The sequence below is a fragment of the Corvus kubaryi genome, unplaced genomic scaffold, assembly GCF_017639235.1.
Source record: "Corvus kubaryi isolate FWS band 111438036 unplaced genomic scaffold, C.kubaryi_AGA036_p1.0 37382, whole genome shotgun sequence".
Lineage (NCBI taxonomy): Eukaryota > Metazoa > Chordata > Aves > Passeriformes > Corvidae > Corvus > Corvus kubaryi.
The window spans coordinates 3,113,103-3,136,784 of NW_024581124.1; the positions used below are offsets into that span (position 1 = coordinate 3,113,103).

A 23,682-nucleotide genomic window follows, 5' to 3' on the forward strand; every position below is an offset into this window, starting at 1 on the left:
ACAGGTTTCATGTGGATTCAGGCAAGGTGGCTTTTCTGTCCCAAGCTTCACCTGCTGTGATAAGGGGGCAACAGCCCTTTTTTGCCCCAAAAGTCGAGGCTGGTAGGCATTATAAAGACCTAACTCAGATGCCACATGAACTGGAATGAAGGACTGAAAACAGGCCACTAACAATTTCAAATCAATTTTATTGTCTTAAATTGGTGTTGTACAATTTAAAGCCAAAAAAAAAGTCACACAAAACACAAATAAAAAATGTTGACAAAGTATCAAGCATTACCTTATAAAGAACATCATCATACGCTCTCACAAACCTGAAGGTACGTGTAATTAGACTGAGGTTTCTTGAAATCTATTAAAGACGCCAGACACAAACGCTGCAACAGCAACAAAGCCATGACAATAGCAGGTGGACTACACTAGCAACTTCAGCAATGGTTGGGGGTTGGTTTTTGGGGTGTTTTCTTTCTTTTTTTTTTTCCTTTTTTTTGCATACCTTATTGTCTACAAAGCAATAAATATTTTTCACCAAAAAAGTTGGTTTCACGCTACATGCAGTTAGATAAAAAAGAAAGTCACCAAAGTGATGGCAAAATAAATCACCTGTCAGATTTTTCTTTGTTTTTCTTTTTTTTTTTTAATTCCCCTATTTTTGGGGTTATTTTGTGTGGGTTTTTTGTTGGTTTTTTGATGGTTTTTTAGTTTTTCTTTTTTTTTTTAATTCAAGCACAGTGGCTAAGTTTCAAGTATTGAGAGAAAAAACATATATATACACGTTTGTGTTTGTGTGTGTATCTCTACCCATGCACACACATACACACACACAGCCTTGCATGTATATACACAAACACATACATATATACTGGTTGTAGGTCTGTAAACCACAATTATTTTTTTTTTTTGGAGCAATATATACTTGTATACATTGAATGTGGACGATTTTGATACATTCAAGTAATTAAGTACAGCTGGAAGGTTAGTGCTGAGCTTGCCACACACACGGCTCACTAGGGCAGAGACGTGGATCCCGGGCTGGGCCTCTCCTGGCCAGGAGCCCCTGGGGGCTGTGCCGGGAGGCTCTGGGGTGCAGGGGTTGGTATTGCAGAGTCAGTCCTGGCTTGGTGCTTCCATGCTGCCTCCCAGTGCTCCCGCCTGCAGCGTAGCCCTTTGCACAGCTGGCCAAAGCCTTTCAGAAGCAGTCTGGGTCTCCTCAGCATTTCTGTCCACAACAGGCTGCGGGGGGTTGGTTGTTTCTGTCTTCTTTATTTTTCCTTTTTTTTTCCCAGGCACAAGCACATGCGGCCACAGAAGCAGCAGACTGTGAGCCAAATACTGAAGCATTTGTGAAAGCTACACTTAAGCTTCCCTGGTCAGGGCAATTGGAAATATTTTTATATTTCTTTATTGGCATTTCTGCTCTGTGAACAGAAACACCTATGTTGCCAAACGCGGTGCCAGCTCCAAAGCCCATGAAGTTGCTCCTGAAACCCTTGTAAAATATCACACTGAACGTGCCAATCTTGAGAGGAAAAAAAAAGCAATGAGGACTTAACCACCATGTGCAAAATAGTTTTAGATCCCCAAAAACTAAGCCTGAGGTTTCGAGTTGCTTTCAAAGATGCTTTTCTGCCCAGCGCTACCACAATACTGCCACAACTCTGGAACGTCACACTCATGCTCTCACAGACAGATGGAAGGCAGGCAGCTCCCCTCTCACACACATGCTCACAGCACCCGAAGCCTCACCCAGAACTCCAGCCACTCACACCCGCAGTCACATTTGGCTACAGAGTCTCCTTGAAAGAAATGCTGAACATAAAACTGAACGCGACGAGATATCTTTATAAAAAAAAACCCCAACAAACAAAAACAAAGCAGCAAATAAAACTTCTTATAAAATGCATCTCCAAGTGTGTGGGATCCTAACGCCTGTTCTTCAGCTCTTAAAAAGCACGGAGCTTTGTAATGACTGTCCTTAAAAGAACATTTAAATAAAAAACAAATCTTGGTACTGCCAGACTGCAAGTCAGCTTTGCCTGGTGTGGAGGAGGAACAGCACAGACTCTGCAGTGCTCTTTGCCTCACACTCACGAGATACAGTACAGTTAAATACGTACAGTTACACACAAACCATATCAATATCAATATATATTCACTCTTAGGAATACATATTAATATACGCACACACGTAGTGCAATAAAACAACCAGGAAGCAAGGAAAGGAATAAAAAGAACAGCATTCCTAACAGTCGTGATGTTCCTGGGTTGTTGTGTGATGCAAAGTCAACTTCTCAAAGTTCCCATAGTGTGTAAAGTGCTCCTTTGATTCACAAAGCTAGTGTTTTCAGTTTGGGGGGCTCCAGGAAAGGGGTTATTGAGCCAACAGCTGAAAGCAGGACAGCGCTAATGCTTCCTCCAGGTAGGTACGTGCTGACAGGCCGAGCCCAACAGCCAGGAGTCTTTCACATTGATCCCACTGAGCCTGGGGACCAAGGGAGGAACAGATTCATTTTGGCTTCTTATGAACACAGGAGTGTGACACTTTCTGTTGTCCTCCTGTTTTCCTGCACAGTCCCTTTCCCTGTGTTGTTTGCCCATCCAGGCAGGCAGACAGGGAGCCCACACAGCAGCCATGGGATTTCCAAGCTTCCCAGCAGCTGCATGTCCTCTGCATCACTCAGCAAGTCTGTAGAGGTGGGAGCTACTTCACAATGCCAACTCCCTCCTCTCCAAGCACTCCAAGGCATAAACACAAGGAGAAAGGACAAAGGAGAGAGTGGAGAGGAGCCTCCAGTTGCCAGGGAGCTTGAAGATGCCTGGCTCTCAGCTGGGAAGGGGAAAGTACACAAACTGGCCTTTATGTCTGACACACTCGGACATCAACTGAAGCCAGCAGTTTCAGCACATCCATTGCCTGCAATGGACACAGCACTGGAATACCCTGTTCTTAAGCAAGAGGGATAGGCAGCAGTCTTATCCTTCAAAGTGCTGGGAAGAAGCAGACTTCTATCCTTCACCCCCTCTGACAACGAGGGAGACCTTTCCACATCAGCTATGTCTTCGCTCAGGCCTTCGGGCAGGGAAGTATTTGTGCTTGCTGCAGTCGCATGTCCCCACAAAGGAATCTGAGTCTGTGGAACAACTTCCCAAAACGTCCAAGTACAGAACAGTGAGCAGTTCATCCTCCAGGTGTCCTACTGCCAGAATCATTTCCCACCACAGCACAGGCTGTCAGGAATAAAACGATCAGCTGGGGCGAGGTGCGTGAAGGACAACGCCACTGAGATCAGGCACAGAACCCCGACAGCAGAGCTGACAGCCTGCGCTCGATGCACAGCTTACCTGAGGAAAAAAAACAGCACAAGCAATCAGCTTCTCTTTTTTTCCTGGCAGTATAAAAATCATGACTGGAGATTGAACAAAGAAGGAAAAACAGACAGTAGAATTTCAACAAATCTAAGCAGCACTTTGAGAGTCATTACCAGGTACCAATCAGGCCAGTGATGACCTGACCAGGAACACCCTGCTGGGAAGGGACAGGTCAAAAGGTTGAACAGTCAGAGATCTGACAGTGAAAGCTGGGAGGCAGCAGTTCTAACAGAGGTATCATCAGGAAGAATTTATTCACTTCCAGTTATTGGAGCAGCTTTTGCCAGTAGGTAAAATGCCTCAGGGCCTCCAGTGTCATATGCCTTGGCTTACACTGGGACATAGCCCACCCAGCATCATCAGTGCCACGTTCTCCTCACCTGAGCCCAAGAATCTTTCAAAGCAAAATGTTTGGTGGAATTCACACCTCTCATAGGAACACTTGCTGTACTTCTAGGTTCATCATTTTACTTTTCAGAAATATGTAATCATTGACCTGAGATCTAAAATGAAACACACCCACTACTGCCTATCAGAGAACAGCTCAATCAGGAAGCTGGAACTTGCAATACCAGGATAACAACTGGGAAAAGCGATCTATTACATGCATCAACTGTATCTCTGGATCAAAAGATGGATCTAGGTTTGGTAAGAAACAGCACAAGAGAAACTACTTAGTATTCCTCGTTCAGTTAGCCCTCCAGTACCACACACCACCTCCCCATTTCCCTTTGCTCTCCTTCAGTGAGCCTCCTGTCAGCTGTGAAAGTTGGTGATGATTAACTGACTGATTGCCTGGGAGCCAGAGATCTCTTCCCTCATTACCTATCCAAGAGCTCTGCCTCCACAGACAACTAGAGCCGTCCAGTGCTCTGGATGCTGGCCCGAGGCAGGCAGTGGGTGGCCAGCAGAGGGGACAGGCACATGGTCTGCCAGCTGTGGCCCCCCCTGTGGCCACAGGGACACTGCTGGGACAGCTGTAGTGCAGCAGAGCCCAGGCCAAGCCAAGCTGCCCCTATAGATAATGGTCATTCTCCATCCCCTCTTCCCACCGTCCACTGGGAGAGGCGGCAGAGGTGACTGAACCCCAGCCGTAAGTGCAGGGAAAGCACGCTCAGAGCAGTCAGTCCTTTCCCCTCCAGATGGAGAGTAGCACCCCTCAGGGGACAGGGAGAGTATGGGAGGGGACAGCTCAGAGTAGCAGAGTCCCTGGGAGAGGAGGCCCAACGACAGCACACAGGTCAGAGCTCAGCTTTCGCTGCTACAGCAAGCACTTGCTGATGAGAAGAGTTTGTGTCTGCTGCCTTCCCAGCCAGGCTCGGGGCTGGGGAGCCAGGCAGGTGAGCAGTCCTGGTTCAGACATGTGCTGGAAGGAGCCCTTGCTGTGCTGACCAGCCATCTCTGCCCTGCAGCCACTGCAGGTTCATGTTCCCAAGTGCTCTGTTCAAAGGGATGGTTCCGGCTGGAAACCAACCCCAGGCCTCGGCTGCTGCCAAACCACTTCCTTCAGAGAGTTCTTTCACACATCAAAAGTTCCAACAAAGTGCTGGCAATTGCTCTGCATGGGAAGCTCTCAAAATGTGGCTCGAAACAGGGACCTGCATTCCTAAGTTTTTCTGTTGGAAAAGCAGGAGGCCAGGCTGTGAGGAGCTGTAACAAGCTGAGAGATCTCTGCTGTGTCCACCAAGATGTAGCCAAAGGAAAAAAATGGTGCTGGGACCTGAAGTTTCTGATCATGCAGCTAAAAATCCCACACATTCTAGGGGAAAAAACCAGAAAGTCACCAAATACTCACATTTACTGATGTTTTCTATGTCCCCCTGTTCAGTGATGATGTTCAAGAGCCCCTCCATGAGCAGCAGAGCCTTGTGGTACCTCTGTGCACAGTCCTCTCTGTGGTGGAACATCTCATCCAGGGCTGCAGACTGCACCTGAGGGCAACAACCCAGTGCCAAGAGCTTATTGCCAGAGCAGATCCAGCTTTCCCAGCACGGCCCCTCAGCTGCGTGGACAGCCCACTTGCCCAGCTTCCAGAGGGGAGCATCATGAGGGAAACCACCTGCTAAGGCCACCAGCAGGAACCATTAATGCCCAACACTGCTCTGTGCTAACCCCAGTCCCAGGCACTGTGAGATTTTTACCATTTGCACAGCGTAGCTGAAGATGAGCTTCTCTGCAGTGATGCTGTTGATCCGATCCATGAGCTTCTGTTTGTCCAAGAAGAATCTCTGCAGCCTCATGTTGAGGCAGTGGCAGGAGGATACACTGGATTTGTAAAGCTCATTCAGCTTCTTCACAACTACAGTAAAAGAAAGAAATGCTTTAGGCACTACTTCCAGTTCTCCCCGTGCCTCCCCATCTCCACGTGCAGGACCCTGAAGGATTAACCTGGAGACAACAGGGTTATGTTAAAACCAAGGGACTGGCAGGAAAGCCCTGCACCAAGAGGATTTTTTCCCTTTCCTCTGTCACCTTCACCAGGTATAAGCCTGCACATGGCAACTCCTACACACCTCTGGTTCACCTGAGGCCAGGTCTATTTTTGTTTCCCTCAGCTGTCACAAGGCAGGAGCAGTTTGCTCTGTACAGGATGTCTCACACACCACCAGCAGCAGATACAGAGCTTCTGCTGCTTGATGGGTGATGATGTGCTGTGAAGGAGTGCTTGGCTCACACATGGGAGCTCTTGGAGTGTGGATCAGCAGCACTGACTAAGCAAGGGAATCTCTCCTGGGACTCTGCTGTCCCACTGAGAAAAGACATGGATGCCCGTGAAAGGCCACTCCTTTCCTGGACCACGGCAGCTCGCACGGGAAGGTTATGGAATAGAGAATCAGGAATCAAATATGACTCTGAGCAATTAAATAACAATCCAAAACTGCAAGGGATGCCACGGCTGAGTCTCCCTAGCTACATGGCATGATCTACGCAGAGTACTGAACACAAACTCCCACCAACATCTGATGAGTACTAACTCCTACATGCACATTTGAAAATCCCCACGCTGCATGAGACAAGACAAGCCAGCCTTGCCCAATTCCCACACACTGAAGGACAAATGACACTACAAATCTAGAAGCTGCAATCTGCTCTGAAAATGAGTGATTTATTTGGGTTATGACAACTTTCCTGTTAGCCTGAACTTGTGGAAGATGTGTAGCTAAATCTGGTGTATTTTGCTCCACACTGCCTGCTACAACGTATGTGTGCTCATCATATTTAACATCCATTTTTTTACACCCCATCCCAAGGCAGCACAAATACTTGCAAAGACAAATCTCACCAGGTGGCTGGTGGGTCAAGTGCTTCAAAAAGCTCCCTCAGTAATATTACAATGGGAGTTTTAAAATTATTTTTTCTGATCACTGACTCACAGCCAGCTCTCACCACAGCCAGCCAGATGCAAATGTAAGGCTGTAACACCAGCAAAGAAGTGACTCTGGCATTACCAGTACTTCACTTCCTGTGTTTTTGTTTCACTTGAAAAATCATCGCTGCCAGGACAAGTCTCTTTTGCCAAGTAAGCACTTCCTAGGACATGCACTGTGTAATTAAGCTGGGCTTACATCAAGTACAAATAAGCACCTGAGACAGAGATATACAAGGAATCAGGTAAGATACATCCCCCCCTCACAATTAGTGAAGAGTCTCACAGGAGCACGACAATAGCTCTGAGACATAAAGTCAAGGTGAAGAGGGGAACGTTCTCAGTGTGAATAAAGATCTGGCTGCACAAGGGGACAATCACAAATGAGCTCCCACCACCCCAGTGGGGTTCACACTCACTCCATACCCTCTGTGACACTTTTAATACTTCCATTCCAGGTGAGTCCTTTGCCCCCTGAGTGCAGCAGCCTCTTACCTTGCTTGACGGTGGAGGAGAGGCACAGCTTGCCAGCTTTGATCTGCTCTATGGCCATCTGCAGCCCCGAGGACAGAAGCTCCGCCACTTTCAGGTACAACACGAGCTGCTCTGCATAGCTGCAAAGAAAGCAGTGCAGTGCAGACAGATCAGTGTGACAGCAGCTCCGTGTCCCCAAGGACTGCGGGTACATAAGGACGTGTGGGGTGGGAGGGAGCGACAGAAGCCCTGGGAGCTGGGCAGCTCTGCCCGTCCTTACCTCCACTCCCGGCTCAGGAGGCTGATCTGGTCGGCCACCACGCTCTCCTGGAGCTGGTACTCAGATGTCACTGAGCTGCTCATGTCACTGGAGCTGCCCTTCAGAGCAGCGATTTCCATCACGTAGTGCACGAAGGCCAGCGTGAAGCGCAGGCTGCGCAGGATGTCCGTGTGCTCTTGCTGTTGAAGGGATGCCAAGGGGGGGTTACAGGGAAAGCTGCTCACCTGAGCTGTGCCAGCAACCCACCCCCAGCTCACAGAAACACCACCTCACCCCCAGACCCTGCTACACCTCTGCTTTGGGCCAAACTCAGCCTGGAGCCTGCACTGGTTCCTCTTCCACAGTAACAGCAGCCAGCTACAGCCCCAGGCCAGAAATTTCTAGACAGCTCCCTGGAGAACCTGGTGAGACTTACTCTAAAATTACAAGCTCCCTTCCCAAGAAGGATCCCAGCTCTGTGGGATTCTTTCAGAAATCAGCAGGAAGGAGGAGAGACCATCTGCACCACAGGCACAGCTCTTGTTCCCACTACAGCAATGCCAGTGTGGATTTCATGAGAGCGACAACCTCCTACACCATAGAAAACTGCCAACAAAGTGTCTCCCACCCTACATCCCAGTCTTCATCCCCTCCCAGTTCAGTGCAGTGAGCCCTGAGTGGGGTTCTCTGAGAAGAGAGCTAGGACAACCTTTTCTCTGCAACTCCTGTCCAGCTGGTGAGGGAAGTGCTCACACCAAGTGCTGCAGTCATTTCAGAGTAGTTTTTCCTCTGCTATTACAGATCAAAGGGGATTATCCCATTTCTGGGAAGCTGCATTGCTTAAGTCACTGCAACCAGTTCTGGGAAGTTAGTATTTGTGGAAAAACTGAATGCTTGTGGGTCTGCAAAGTGAATTGCTGCCTGAATCAGATGCTAACTCCATTGTTTGTACTCTGTTGAGAAGTGGGTAACCTGCTTGGTCTTCAAAGATTCATTCACAGACTCAGTTCTCTGAAAGGGGGCTGGTAAGGATGTTTTCTACATGAATTTAACAGAACCCCCATGCTCAAGATCTGAGAGCTTCTTTCTTTCTTTTACTGGCTCAGGCACTTGGCTGCTCAGGCAGCTTTGACTATCTGGAATATGAATCTCTCCTCCCACTACCTAGCTACCTGGACAGTCCAGTACGGTGAGGAAGTGTTATCTCCATCCTCCTCAATTTTCTTTAAAAGCAGAGGAGGAACTTGGAGATTAAGTAATTACCAAGTCATACAAGAAGTTTGTGGCAGAGCAGGAAACTGCTGAGATCTTGCAGGTCTCAGCCTCCTATCTCTAACCAACAGGCAGTCCTTCCTCTGCCTACAGGCAGCTTCTGTTAACTGTGCTGGCATTTATGGCCTCATTTGCCATCACAAATCTTCCACAGCCATCTCTGTATTTAGAGCACTGCAAAAGAAACTAAACCCCAGCCTCCAGTGTGCCTCGTCTGCACCTAAAGAAACTTTTACAAAAGATGGAAGAACCACCCATCTGAACGCAACAGCGCTGCTCAAGATAAACAAGGGCACTTAAACAGTACAACTTCAGTGCCCTGAAAGATGAGCAGAAATCAGAAAACCTGCCAGGTTTGCATTCTGGCCAACTCCACAGAGCACAAACAGGTCTTGAAATCTGCTGTAAAGGTTTTGTGACATGCAAATGGATTCCTGTGCTCAACAGAAACGATGAACTGAAGCCAAATGACTCATTACAGACAGAGAAGCTGAGTGCTATTCCAAGATCAACTGATACTTCCTTAGGACACTCCTCTGCAGACCAGTGTCTGAAGTGGTGGCACCTGGCGGGGCCCCAAACTTCTGTCACCTCACACAGGTAGGATGCTCAGTTAAACCGACTGCTATTGTGATCACGTCATTGCTGGAAGCCCTTGCCCTGTGGCTTTACAGGTAATGAAGCCAATAAATGCAATCCAATGCAGAACTGACAGAAAAAATGAGCTCAACAAAATCTGAAGTAGAAGAGCAAACCCACATCCTTAAAACGAAGTATGCATATCTCTGTTGGTATCTTGGGCTTTTCAGCAGCACCAGCAAGTATCAGACACAAAGAGTCTTCTCCAGTCCCAGACAGCCCAAGGAGGTATCACAATCAGAGCCAAAAGCGTGACTGGATCTGCCTCCCACCTCCACTGCAAATGGGCAGCCTGACCTACATTTCAAATATATCTAGCTATAACAGCATTTGCTCTGCTTCAGCCTGCAGAGAAGGGGAGCCTGGCAGCCTTTCAGTTTCACAATCTGGTTCAGCTGTTCTGGTGCAGAACACGGCGTCCCCCCACCCCCAGTAGGAACAGAAGTGTCAGGTTTACTTTGTTTTCAGGTCCTTTCAGCAGAGACCATATCACTGCCGACTCCCCAAGTGCAGCAGGCAGGCACCTGACACACTGAGCTACTTATGCTCTCAGGTCAGCCAGTACTAAAGCTGAGCCTTTAAAAAGGGAGAGGCCCAAAGCAGGCAGGTTTGCTTCAGAAGCCCTTAATACAGAATGCATTGGATTACTGATCTTCCAACCTGCAAGGTCAGCTTTGGAAATGGGGAATTTTAACCTAAGTCATGGGCTGTCTCATGGACTAAAGGGCTTGGTGCTAAATATGCCCTGGGCTTTCTGAGCACTGCATTGGCCTTGCTCTGTTGGAAACAGTTTACTCCACCTTCGGAAGCAACTCTGTTGACTACAAGCATGGAGCTGTCTGGATTTGCTTTACTTTTATTCCCCTGTGCTTTTCCCCTGGGATATACCCACCTCCATGAGTGTCTCTTCAGGCAGCTCTGGTGCCTCAAATGTAACAGCACCTTCCAGGTTGGCAGTGATGGGATCAGCAAAAGTGTACCGGAGACTCGAGGGGCCCTCCAGAGCCTCCGCAGCAGCTCCCACTGCCAAGTGCCTCCCGCTGAAGGAGCCTCCAGAACTGAGAGAGCTGGAAGACCCCACTGTGAAGAAAAACAGACAAAGGAATTAACTGGAGGTATTAAAGGCAGGACAGGTAGACATTCCTCACACAGGAGAGAGGACAATTCTGTAGGATTCAGGATCCTGGGTTGGACAGAAGCCAGCAAGAGGTACTTTGGAGGAAGATGCAAGGACTCTGGATGCAGAATAATCATTCCCCACCATAAACTCCTTAGCTGGTCAGGCAAACCAGCTTACAAGCTCAGGCAGATTTAAAGCACCTTCCAGAACGATGATCGTTTATGGAGACAATTCAGAAGAAATTATTTTCCCTTTTTTTTTGGCTAAACCCTTTCTGAATCCTGCCACAACATTTTGGGCTGATCTTTATCATACACTGTCATAGCCAACTCCCCCACCAAGGAACAGCACAGTTTGAACCCTGGCTCCCTGCCTGTTTGCTGTCACTGTCACTGAATGAGCACTCTGATAAGTGATGGTTCTAGAACATCCTGCATGCAAGCCAGGAGAGCTTTCCATTACATCCTTGCTCTTCTGCTTTCCCCTCTTTATAAATAAGAGGCTGGGCAGAGAATGAGTGACCAGTTGAGTCAAGACCCTAATCCCAGGATTCTGGAGACCCTGTAGGTGTGGTGTCCATCAGACAATTCCCTCACCATCAGTTTTTCCCCTTCTTGACCACTGAATCTGCCCTAGGAGCACAAAGGAGTTTTTGTCTCAAGAGTATTCACAGGACATTCACCACTTCCAGAGGGCTTCCTACCCCTGGCACACTGCCACAGAGGGAAACACTCTGTCTGTGGGGGATGACAATACCAGCTCCAACACTCTGCTAATTCTACCCAGGTGGTATTCTCCACTGTCACTGGTCCTTTGGAGAAAGATGTTTCTCTTCTAACCACAAGTTTAATTTACTGCCCTACCCTGCTTTCAAAAGGTTCAGCAATATAATAATGCACAACTGATCTGTAGACAGGCACAGCCTCCTTTCCTCCCAAAGCTTTCTCCATGTTGGCAGCAATGCTTCAAAGCTAAGTGGATCATCAAAGACAGGCAGAGTATTTCCAGTTCTCTCAGAGACAGGAAAGAGGAGAGGACCTAACAACATTTCATTCTGGATGCCCTGTAATTCCAAGAGACTGTTTGCAGAAACTGTTACGATGACTCACAGAAAGGCTCTGCCTTTAGAACTGTCCTTACTCATGGCTTGTCCAAGCAGTTGGGGGTGAAAAGCTTCAGCTTGCAAATCTCCCCTTTCCACCATTAACTTTATGCATTAATTATAACATGAGGAGTTCCTCACAGGCCTAATAAACAAAGCTTGTCCTACAGCACTGCTTTGGTCACCTTGATCTAACGCTGTGTGTCTGTTGTAGGTTCACTTTCAACAGCCTCCTATTCCAGGCCTCCCATCTGACATCCTGACTGTTGGGCAGACCCTTGAGCACCCAAGTATCAGCTTGCTAAAATCTGGTGCCTGGATATGCTTCCAGATTGCCATTATTCCTGCAAAAGCAATACAGGAAGCCTGAATCCTCTGTCCATCACATTGCAGGAGAAGCTGGAGGCTGTAGCCAGGACAGTAACCCCCACGGTGTGACAGGCCCCTCACACGCTTTTTAAGAGTCTTAAAGCTCCCCTTCCAAATAAATGAGACAAAGAAAGAACTGTGGTTCCAACCTGCCAGACAATCAAAGACATGAGTGGTTTTAGTTAGGATGGAAATGCAAGTTATACACAGGAACTGAGCCCACATGTCCCCCCATCCCAGTCAAGCATCTTATTCATGGTCACATCCAAACTTTCCCTGCAGTAATTGAGAACAATAGAGTCAAGTGCATTGAGATGAGGAACAGCCAAGACAAAAAACCAAACAAGCCAAATATGCAAATCAAAATGTGTCCAAATATTTTTTTAAACTGAACATAGACTCCAACTCCCAGCCACTGTATCCCAAAAGGGCCAATTACCACAGCCTCAACTGCTGGCTGACGAGGCCAGAGCACTGGTGGGTGTCTTACAAGGAGTATCTGTCAAGCAGGAGTGCATTTCCCCATCTCCTACCTAAGCAGCTCAGAGCATAGGTAACACCACTAATAGTTTTGCACACAGAGCCAACCTGGCCCTTTCGCAGCAGTCCTTGTGCACTGAAATTGTTGGGCATGGATAGTCACACTCATCTTTTATAGCTCATCCAAAATCCATGGGGAGAACAATCAGAACACAACACAATCTTTACATTTGTTGACCTCTCAGCAACAGTGGTTCTGTGAACAGCTGCAGCACTATTCCTGAAGCAGACAGCAATAAAGCAGAAGTTTGTCTGTCTCTTACAGAACCGGGAAACCACTCTCTGGCACTAATGCCAGCGCAAACAGTTAGCAGCAATAACTGGGGTTGGCAGGAGCCAGCACAAGAACCTCAAAGGTGCTGAGACCAGCTGAGCTCTACAGATTGCTCTGAGCAGCCTTCTGCCATCACCAGTGCCCAGCAGCAAGGAATGCAACACATCTCTCTGCCCCCAGGCATTCCCACTGGAACAGGCAGGTATCAGCCCTTTACCTGAAAACATCCTGGTCCTCGTGGTCTGTGGGGGGGTTGTTCCACTGGGAGGGGATCCGACAGTAAAAATCACTGGGGATGGGCTGGCAGAGCCCCCAGCCCGGGCACCAGAGTGCAGGGTCCCTCCGTAAGCACCTGAGGGAGCTGGGGAGACAGTTGAAAGGTGCAGACCGGCATTACAGGAAGGTTACTCAGAGCACGGGTGCCTTGCCCAGCGGGTGTGTTCCTGCAGACTCTCCTGGGACACAGTGGGTACCAGCACAGGCCAGTGAAGCATCCCCAGCAACACAGGCCACAGCACAGAGCCTGGGCAGCACCAGCCACTGCTGCAGCTGCTCTCCCTCCTCGCTGCCTGACCTGCACGCCCAGAACGCCCACCCCTGCAGAGCCATTCACACTCGAGCCGCCTGGCACCACGTCACCACTTCCACAGGTTATCGCACTCAGAACGAGCCAGAAGAGGAAGCCCTGCCTACAAAAATCACACCACTATCCAGCAGTTACACAGCACACACAGCCCACAGAGCAGGGGAAAGCAAACACCACTGCACTCCTCACACACGGCACTCGCTTCCTGTGCCAAGAGCCACCAGCAAAGCAGCCTCCCATCTGCAGGAGGGGGTATGCAAACCCCAACCCAGAACATCCTGCCAGATCTGCCTGGCCTCCCCACCTACCTGCAATTTCCATTGGCTTCTCATTGTTCAGGCTGTCGCTGCTGCCAGCTTCCGAGATCTGTGCCCCAAAAGCTGCCTTCAGAAGCAGGTCAGTGAGCCTGCCTGTGCTCAGAGATCTAAAAAGAGTACATACAACATCATGCTGAAAGTCAATAGGTGCAAGGTGTCAGCTAACTTCATTTCTTTGTGCCATTCCTGGTCCACAGCCACTTAACACAGTAAACAGTCTGGAGCTGAAAAAACCACTCTTTCAACAGAGCATCTGAAGCACCTCCAGCTACTTGTAGAAAGCACAAAACTATCACGACTAACTGCAGTAATGCAAGTCCTCACTACATTAATACAACACAATTTGTTTTTGTTGAAAGGTATGAAAATTAGTATCAGAGGACTCCTCCAGAACACTGGGGAAAGCTGCAGTGCGCAGAGAGGCACGTAAGAAAAACTTAGCAGCAGCTGTGACTTTCTATCCTGCAGTGCTCATGACAGCCAGCATGTGGCCTTCCAACAGATCTCTCTTCTGAAGACCTGTGCCCACTGTTTGATGTAGGAGGAACACCCAGAACAGCCTCTCCTCCATGACAGACCCCACAGAGAGGAAGCCAAGCATCTGAGTGACTGCTTGTCTGGCAACAAAATCCTGCATCCCCACTTGATGAAACTCTGCACACTAAACATGGTGTGAAGCTGCAGATAATATTTCATTTTTAAAAATACAGGCCATGGCCTGCCCCTCTAGAGGAAGACTTTTAAAATCTGCACCATAGCTGTTTGCAATCCAAAGGCTAGCAGATAACTACACAATGTTTACAGATGCCTCACAACTTCAGCATTAGCTGGGGTTTGAAATTTTCCCCATCTGTCCTGTATTGAGGAGTGAAGCATCACTGTATGAAGCAGACTCCAGCTCACCTGCCCTTGATCTCTTCCACAGGCCTCAATCCCAACCCAGTTTGCTGGCAGTGGAAATGACCCATCTCCTTCAGATCTGGCAAGGTCTTGTTCCGTGTTGGAGTCATCATGACCCCCTGATGGGCCAAGAGGGTGAGGAGATTCTGGGAACTTGGGGTTTTGGGGAACTCAAATGGGGACACAGCCTAAGAAGAACAGAAAGAACAGAGATCTGTCTTTAAAATTAAGGGGGAAGGTTCCTCTTGGTCCCTATTTGTTTATCAAAATTAAACTATTTAACAACCTACCTGAAATAAAGGTAGAAATCACCCTGAACAGTTATTTGTCCCTAATCCCAGAAAGGCTAAAAGGAAAGGACAACAAACTGCTGAGACTTTTGCAAGCAGAGCAAATGCTGTCCCAGTGCCTGCTCTCCATGAGGCACAGGGCTGTCACTGGCTCTGCTGGGGATTCCTGCTGGACACATGCCTGTGTCACAGCTGGGGCACTGTGTCCCCACCGGCCATCGGGGCAGCTCCTTCCCCTGCCTGCTCCCAAGCCCAGGCTCTGCTCAGCTGCTGAGCGCTGCTGCCAGGGCAGAGCTGCCCACGGTAAGTAGGACACCACCCCATTTCACACAGATCACCGCTCAGCCTTCACAGGATAGAAGCAAGTGCTGATAAATCCAGGTCAGAGTTATCTGCTCATGCAGCAGCTCATCCCCACATCACCCAGAAGATCACAGTGTGAGAGGCCCAAAAGCAGACTCCTAGGTATACCTTTGTAGGGGAGCCCATTATCGTTGGCAAAGGGCTTCTCTGCATGAACTCGGAGAGCTTTGGTGAGGATCGGAGCTGCCGGCAGTGCTGCAGGCCATGAATCTGCAGAGGCTGGCTGACTGGGGTATGACCAAAGTGAGCAACAAGAGGATCAGAGTGCTGCTTGGTTATCTTCTGCCTGCAGGAATGCAAATCCGACAGGTTGGGAGCACTGTGGAGCCGGGAGCCCATCCCTCGAGAAGACTGTTCGGGCGCCGAGGAACCTGGAGGGCACAGAGTGACAAACCACATCACTGTCTGGTTCTAACAGAGAGAGAGACAGCCTGATCCCAGGATCCACAGCTCAAACAGCTGCAGATCAAAACCTTCTATGGCTAAGGATGGCACTGAGCAGAGCCACAGCACTGCCAGGCCTGGTCAGGTTTTGAGTCTGTGGGAGGATGAGATATGAACAACAGGGAAATAAAAGGGCAGCTTCTTTCCTTCATTGCTGCCCTTTCAGGGACACAGACCATGACTGTGAGAGCTCAGCAGCAAGGAAACTACACATCAAAGAGGCCGCTTAGCAGAGAGGGTGCTGGAGATGCTTTTCCTCCATTCCATCCATTGGCATCAAAGTCCCAGATTTGAGGTTTTGCGGCACAGGGTCTGTCAGCACTGAAGATGCTGGCTGACAGGATTTGAATGGATCAACCCCAACTCTCACCAGCACACAGAGATCCTGGCTGGCCAAGCATCCAGAGAAGCTGCTGGAGCAACCAACCCAACCTAGAATGCCCTGAGACTACAGTTCTGGCTTTATCTACAGGAATAATGAAGGAAGGTAAGGACCAACGCACCGGCAACAGGAACACGGCTTCTCACTTCTGCTCCAAGAGAAGATGGGGTAACAGTCTGGCTGGGCTGCTCTGGGATTGTTCCAACTGTGAGGGAATGCAACAAAAAGAAGTTCATTCAGTATTAAGTTTCCATAGGCAAGAACAGCACTATGCACCACCTGTTTATAGCAAGATGCCAGTTATCTCTTCCATCTTCTCAGCCCTAGCTGTGTCGTGAGAAGATCCTCAACTCCTGTAAAAGGAGGTAATGAAAACTCTGCCTGGTATTAGTTTAGCAAGTTTTAGTCTGACTTTGCAATGGTATTAGTTCAGAGGAATAGAATATGAATATTCTGTATTTAGCCAACAGCAGAGACTAACAAATACAGGATTGGAGACACCAGGGATATAGAACAGCTCATTCTATCCGTCTGTTCTTTTACTGAAAACAGCAAACTGCATCCACTGCACACTGGGTTTTCTCTTGTCCCTTTCCACTTGAATTGCTTCTTAGCATCTAGATCGGGCTACCAGATATTTAGTCAAAACTTTTCAGTCTGGAAGTTCAAGCCCTTTCAAAGCCCTTTCAAAGAATTTTGCTTTGATGATAATTGGCTTACATTTGTTCTAACCCCAACCCAAGCCAGTAAAAAGATACTTTGCACTTACAGAAGCCCTCTTCTGAGGGCAGCAAAATGTTTGATGCAGGCACCAAAGCAAAGCTTGCCTCTCCTGGGGCTAACAGGTATTTTTCTCTCCATTTTACTGAGGCCAAAACACTTGTCAAATAATCTGTGGAGAAGAACCACGGGGGAACACAACAACCTGAACTCTCCCCTACCTGGAAGCTACAGCTGGTCAAACCCCTCTCTTTACAGGAAAGAGGCAAGTGATTTTGTTAGGACAGCAATGTGCCAGCTGACATCTTACCTTGTGGTGATGGCATAAACGGCTTGGCACCACCAAAGGAGAGCTTTTTAGTGCTGGGCACAGATCCATGCTCTCCAGGATAAGGAGGGGAAGCACCAGTTTTGGGAAAACCAAGAGGACTTGTACTGCTGGACCTCCGGACCGCAGCAGACCTTACAGGAAACAAGAGCAGCACACAGGTTACTCAAGAGCCAGTACAAAGAGGAAGGAGAACAGCATCACCCAACACACACAGAGCTACTCCCACAAAAGCACAGCTTCATGACTGTTCATCCTGGATCAAAATCCCACTGTTCTGGGACTCCACCAATACAGATTAAGGTGATAATCCTTGTTCTCAAGAGTTTCAATTCAAATAAAAAGAACAATCAAGGTTAGCTTAGCTGTAAGCAGCACAGTCATTTTTCAGAGAAACTTTAGATGCTTTCAGGTATCTACATCAATCCTGAACAAGACACAGTTTCCTATCTTGCCATGTCCAAGATGTTTATTGTAGGCAGTGTCTCTAGAATGCCTTGAGAGGGCTTTATTCAAGTGTGCCTCCTGTGCTGAGCCACTTGCCCTTCAGTCAGAGCAGCCTTTAGGCAGAAAGCTCTCTGCTCAGTGCGAGGGGAAGTGTGCCACGGCACTGCTCTGCAACAGAGCTTGGACTCAAATCAGGAGCTACAGGGCAAAACAACAAAACACAACAGTGAGTGGCTGTCAGATCTGAAACACTTCACAACTACCCAGAGGAATTTGGGTCTTTGGGCTGGACAGTCAGAATTGCCTGTCTAAATGCCTTCGATTCCTTGTGAAGCCTCAACTCAGGGAGTTAAAATAAATTTGTAAAGCCCACACATGCAGGAACCTTGAGTATTACTCAGTGCTAAAATGAAACAGAAGAGGAAACTAGTGGGAAAGTGAGTACATCCACACCATCAGTCTGGAGAGAGACAGGATTATTGCATATTAATTATTTCTCAATATGTTACTCTTTTCACCATCATTAAGAACACAAACTAAACTGCCATGCCATTCTGCCTCTGCAGGCTCCTTCACCAAGACTCCCATTACACTCCTCTATATGAGAACACAGTCTTTTCATCAAGTCCTTAATTCTATTCACAATTTGGAAACATTTTTCTCTTGTTAAAAGAACATTAGTCTCAACCAGTAGGTGGTTTTCTGGACAGGAATCAATGATTATGCTGAAAAAACCCCCTCCATGTTTGAGCCACTGAAAGATGCTGTCACTAAGGTATCCTGCCTCCTCTGCCAGGGATGCTGCATTTAGCTGTCCTCATGTACCTGAACAGAAGGAACAAAGGATATGGGTTTCAGCAGTGCCAGGAATGGAAGAATCATCCTGATGAACTGTCAGCAGAACTACTCAGCAACACCTCTAGGTGTATATTTCACTTTATGCCATATTTCAGAAAAATAAATAAATTTTGGAAAAAATCTATTTCAGCAGTTGAGATACTTGAGGTAGTTGATCTGCCACCCTCCCTGCCCCTATTCAGTGTGTTACCACATTCCACAGCCAAGTAAATCCATGCTATAATCACATGCTTGGAAAAAAAGGAAATAGTTGAAAATTTTAACCTAAAAATCACTTCTCTTCAGGTTGCTCCAGATTCAGAGGCTAATGCTCATCAAGTGCCTGGCCCTAAAGCAAAATGAATTTCCAAAGAGAAAGGTGAGAAGATACGTAGATTTTCAGTGGCAGAAAGTATTGCCCTGCCATGTTTTTAATTCTCCAGACCACGAGCCATGCAGAAGGCTGAATTTTATCTATCAGGAACTTGCAGAAGAAAGCTTCCAGGTGACTGCTGCTGCTGGAAGATGTGGAATGCCAAATGTCACCCTACGAGACCCGGGGTAAGCCAGCAGACGAGCAGGACAGGTGATGTGGCCAGAGGTACATACACCTAATTAGCACCTCCCCAAGCCACACATCTGTCCACAACCACACCACGTTACACAGGCACACAGCAGCCAGTCAGGTGACAGGGGGACATTTCTCAGACATCAGAGTGCACGTCAAGGTTTGCAATCAAATGACTCAGCAAACATGACTGGGCACTTGGCAGCAATGGCCTGTTGGATACACCTGATGGAAAAGTGGAATCACACACTAAATGCCTGGTGGAGTTTTCTCCTGCCATTCCTGAAGGGTGTCTACTGAACCTGCTGATTAGAGGAAGTGATGGCCAGAGATAAGTATGGCTTCCTGGGGCAGAAAAAACATGACGCCAGAAATGCTGAGAAGATGCTAAAAGCAGCCTGTGAGTCACCCTGATTGGGCCCATTCCTCGAGTTCCTGTGCAGGGACATGCCAATCTCAGCATTACACAGTGGTGACTAAAAGCAGCAAAACATGGCAGTTTGCTCCCTGACTGTAGCTGTGGGCTGTGAGCCTCAGCTCAGCAGCCCATCACCAGGTCTGGGCCTGGCACAACACCTTCTCACAGGGATAACCAGGTCTCTTGTGAGGTCTAAAACCAATGGCATCCACAAGTTTTGCTGTCAAAAACACAAGGCACGAAGGAAACAGGACAGAGCTTACCACAAAACCTGCCACACGCTCAAGGAAGTGAACATAAAACAGTATTGAAGTTAAGTGGCACAAACCAATCCTTCTGCTAATCCCTGTCCCTGATATATCAGCATATCATGTCTCTGCTTCTGGGTCCACTTCAAATAAGCCTTATCCTGAATTAGGCTGGCTGAAGCCCAAACTTAGGCTGATGTAGGTATTACCCTACTTTCAAAATCTAAACTTTAACTAATCCAGATACCAACACAACTCATCCAAAAAAAGACATGACACATCCCAGACACTTCTATTTGAGTGCTTCTGCTGCACAAGCTCTTTAAGATCCTGTACTGATCTCCTTCCCATCAGTCTGTGACCTGGGCTGCTGCTGCCAACCAGAAATCATGTGTGAGAAGAGATAGAAGCCCTACATGTCTTGGATGTAGCAGGCATCACCTCTGAACTCAGAAGGTCAGCTGTCTGCTGCAGACTTGGCATCAGGGTCTTCCTGACAGCCTTCAGAAAACATGCTCTCCCTCATGGGCATAAATTGCTCATGATTTACTCAGTCCTGGCTGCATAACCACATTAATATGCAGCTCGTGCACAACACATCATCTACGGCATGACTGGATACCGGAACCAATTAAGGTAAAGTCAGGTAGGTTCTGTAGCCCCATCCATTTTAGTTGTTTATCTCAAATTTTCCTTTTATAAAGGCATCTGCCAGATGGATGGTTCCCTCTGCTTGGACACTTGGACACCCAATCCATAGCTGGCATGGGAAAAGCTGTCAGACTCAAAGTAGCTCAGCCTTCTCTCTGAGCTGACAGGAGCTTTCTCACATAAAACAAACAGGCAAAATTTACAGTGCTAACAAATAAATCTCACCACCACCACAAAAACACCCCAAAACACACCACCCTGGCTCCCTACAGCAAGGGGGAGAACCCAACACACAGGGAAATTTATACAGGTACAGAGAGCAAAGTATAAAGCAGTTTATTTACAGTTCCCCTCGTCCCAGCCCCAGCACTTACCGGGGAGAGGAGTATGGATTGGGAGACTGCAGGTTCTGCTCGATCCGACGGTAGTTGTGGATTTGCGTGGGGACCGGGATGGGCACGGAGTGCCCGTACTTGCTGCTGGAAAACTGCCCTGGCCGGCTGTGGAAAGGAGACACACAGAGACAACCTCCTGTAAGGGCTGGGCCTTCAACCAGGTAATTGGAGATTTTATCTTCATGAAGCAACTGCACGCAGGGAGCGTCCCCTGGGCTGCTCTGGGGCTGTGGGTTTGCACCGGGAGGTGGTTCAAAGTCGTATCAAAGGCAAGTGGCACCACACATCTCCTGGAAACAGGCACCTTTCCTCCAGCACCATTCCCACCCCCAGCCTGATGTTAAAACGTACACCCGTCCCTGCAGGAAAGCTGGAGCCCTGCTATTTCAGGCCATGGCTGGCCTAGTTTCCACCAGCTCAGATCCACAGCCAAGCAGACAGCACTGAGCAGGGGCTAAACATACGTGGCTCACAAAGGACACCGGCACAGACTTTGCTGACAAGAGCTGCTTGTGACTGACTCATGCAGAGGCACTGGTGCAGCCACGGCATCTCCATGGAAGTCTCACACCACGGAGGGAATGTAGTGGCGTAGATCAGAGTATTGGCAAGTCAGCTACAGGGTGGAGAAGGCAACTCAGGAGAAAATAAATTTGAGGGACAGGAGCTGGTATCCACGTACCCATCAAAGGCAAAATAGAACATCACACACAAAATGGGACAAGTCCATTCTGCAAATTTCAGGCTCCTTCCATCCAAGCAGGTTAATTGGCTCATGTCAATACCTGCTCCCCCAGGTTACTCCTGGCCTGTCCACCAGGCTACACACGAACCACACTGTACAAAACCCATGCAAATACCACATTTAACTAAGTAGGCACCTGAAGTCTTTTCCCAAAGGCCCCAGAATTCTCGGATTAATTGCCATGGCAATGCTATTTGCAACTGCCAACACCAATTGCAGGGATGTTGAACAGTTACAGGAAGATCTTATTGGTAATGAAGGCTTCTGCAGTCTCCCTCACTGTCAGTTGAGGATACACACCTTGGTCTGCCCCTGACAAGCTGGAAGCATCACTCCTTCGGGTCTAACACTTGGAATGGAAATATTTTACATGAGATGAAAGGATATATTTAATTCAGCCAGAACACACATGTGTACTTGGGAAGAAAGAAGAGTTTGTGTTTTATTTGGCAGGTCAAAGCATCCCATTTCCAGGATTTCTGTTTTGAGGAAGATCGTAGCATTCTGTGGTTTATGGTGACAGCACAGAACAAAGCTGACCTGCAGGAAAGTGTCTGCAGATCTCCACACAGGGCATGTGAAGACACTCCTCCATCACAGGAGAGCTTAATAACTGGAAGAGATCTTTCATCAAGGCTGAATGATCAAATGATTCCAATCTTTTCATTCCTCTCTCAACTTTTTAAAGTTCCATATATTCTTCCTTGTGTGCTCTTATTTCTTCCACCAAGAAAACAGACTCCTAATATCCTGCCTTGTCTCCAAAAGGCAGCATGGATGCCTTGATTCTTCACTGACACATAATAAAATAAAGGTATTCAAGGTTTCCAGTGGCTCAGCAAAAAGGTGAGGCTTTGGTGTCTCTGCCTTCCATGAGTATAAAACATGGTGTTGTGATAGACATAAATCAAGCAAAGCTTTAACCAACAAGGCTCATGTGAAGCCTTGGACTCACTTTGAACATATATTTCAAATGCTATTTTTTCCATCTGATCAAAATTCTTTATCAGAACAGAAGTTCTTGGGTAAAAGGATCCTCCCTCTCCCCAAGAGCTATTTCCTTCACATGGTGCAAATTGCAATGATCCAAATGAGGTGACATACACTAAACCTGCTAACTGGCCTCAAGCCCTAAAGAATGCAATTGACCATAAATCTGCAAAATCCAAGAGATAAAGCTGGGACAAGGAGTTTAATTACTTGGCAGTAATTAAAAGTTCTTTGAAAACGGTATTAAATCTACTGCTGTGGGGTACATCCAAGAAATTACCTTCCATTAGATTTACTAAGCATCTTCAAGGAAGTGTTTAAAAAAAAAATTAAGAAAAGGATCAATTATCAGCGTATTTTAATTCTGCCCAGTCCTTAATCTCTTAATTAAGAGCAAGGAGAGTTGCCCTAGAGTGTACCATGACATCCTGTGGAAAACCCACTGCTGGCCACTCTGAAACAGCCCTTGCTTTCTGTCCCAGTTGGAGTGCAGCCAGCACTGCTTGCTAGCCTGGAGCCACACACAAAAGGGAGAACTGCTGCTTCCAAGTGAGCAGGCAGAGGGAAAACCAGGAGTCCTCTGCACTAGTGGAGCCAAGTCCTGAACCAACAGGTCTCGTGCCATCTACAGGGAAGGGCACTGAAACCCAGAGAGGGCACTCCTGGGTGGCACCAGTTCCGAGCATTTTCAGGGGACAGATAAAAGAGCACTGGACTCACAGTAACTGCTCTAATCTTTCATTAGTGATGTCTTATTCCCCATCCTGGACAGCACAGAAAGGAACTTTTCAGTGTTTCTTCAGTGCAGATATAAAAGTGGGAAGTAGCACTAGAGGGTTTGGAATCTGCTCCACAGAAGCTGCTGGGAATGAGCAGGAAAGGCAGTGAGAGTAGAAATGTGTTTAGACCAAAGCCTCTGGCATTGACTGGCCACCTTGGGATTCCATAGAAGACGATGAGGCCAGTTTGGTGCACAGTGAGAAGTGGGCAGCATTTGTACTCAGCTTCCATGAATTTCCCCTCACTGCTGCCCAGAAGCAAGGCCAAATCCTTTAATAGAGACTGATCTCCAGAATGCAAAGGAATCAGTTAAGGAATAAGCTGTTAAAAAGCTTAGCAGGCGATGGCATGAGAAGCCTCATGCAATTAAACTCCACACTGTGGTACACGCTTGCCAATTAATCTGATCACGTCAGCGAGGCTCTGAGTTATATTATTCTCTGTTAAATTTGTATGCTTTGAGGCTATGTTTTGTCATTTTCTGGGCT

General features: G+C 47.7%; 1 protein-coding gene across 5 annotated transcripts in view; it reads right to left on the bottom strand.

Annotated features, from left to right (window-relative positions):
• Positions 1–168: 168 nt before the first annotated feature.
• The window catches only part of ULK1 (unc-51 like autophagy activating kinase 1), a 78,080-nt gene continuing 54,566 nt past the window's right edge, over positions 169–23,682 (bottom strand). For 4 of the 5 annotated variants that reach the window (XM_042034720.1, XM_042034719.1, XM_042034722.1 and 1 more), the window contains exons 17-29: positions 20,659–20,784; positions 17,098–17,249; positions 16,189–16,272; positions 15,350–15,612; positions 14,592–14,776; positions 13,680–13,795; positions 13,003–13,146; positions 10,273–10,460; positions 7,491–7,669; positions 7,232–7,350; positions 5,511–5,668; positions 5,165–5,300; positions 169–3,342 (exon numbers count right to left, since the gene is read on the bottom strand). In XM_042034720.1, the coding sequence (XP_041890654.1) occupies positions 3,287–3,342; positions 5,165–5,300; positions 5,511–5,668; positions 7,232–7,350; positions 7,491–7,669; positions 10,273–10,460; positions 13,003–13,146; positions 13,680–13,795; positions 14,592–14,776; positions 15,350–15,612; positions 16,189–16,272; positions 17,098–17,249; positions 20,659–20,784 (1,906 nt within the window). In that variant the 3' untranslated portion in view covers positions 169–3,286. The remainder of the gene's footprint in view (positions 3,343–5,164; positions 5,301–5,510; positions 5,669–7,231; positions 7,351–7,490; positions 7,670–10,272; positions 10,461–13,002; positions 13,147–13,679; positions 13,796–14,591; positions 14,777–15,349; positions 15,613–16,188; positions 16,273–17,097; positions 17,250–20,658; positions 20,785–23,682) is intronic. The other variant, XM_042034723.1, reaches the window with a different exon arrangement.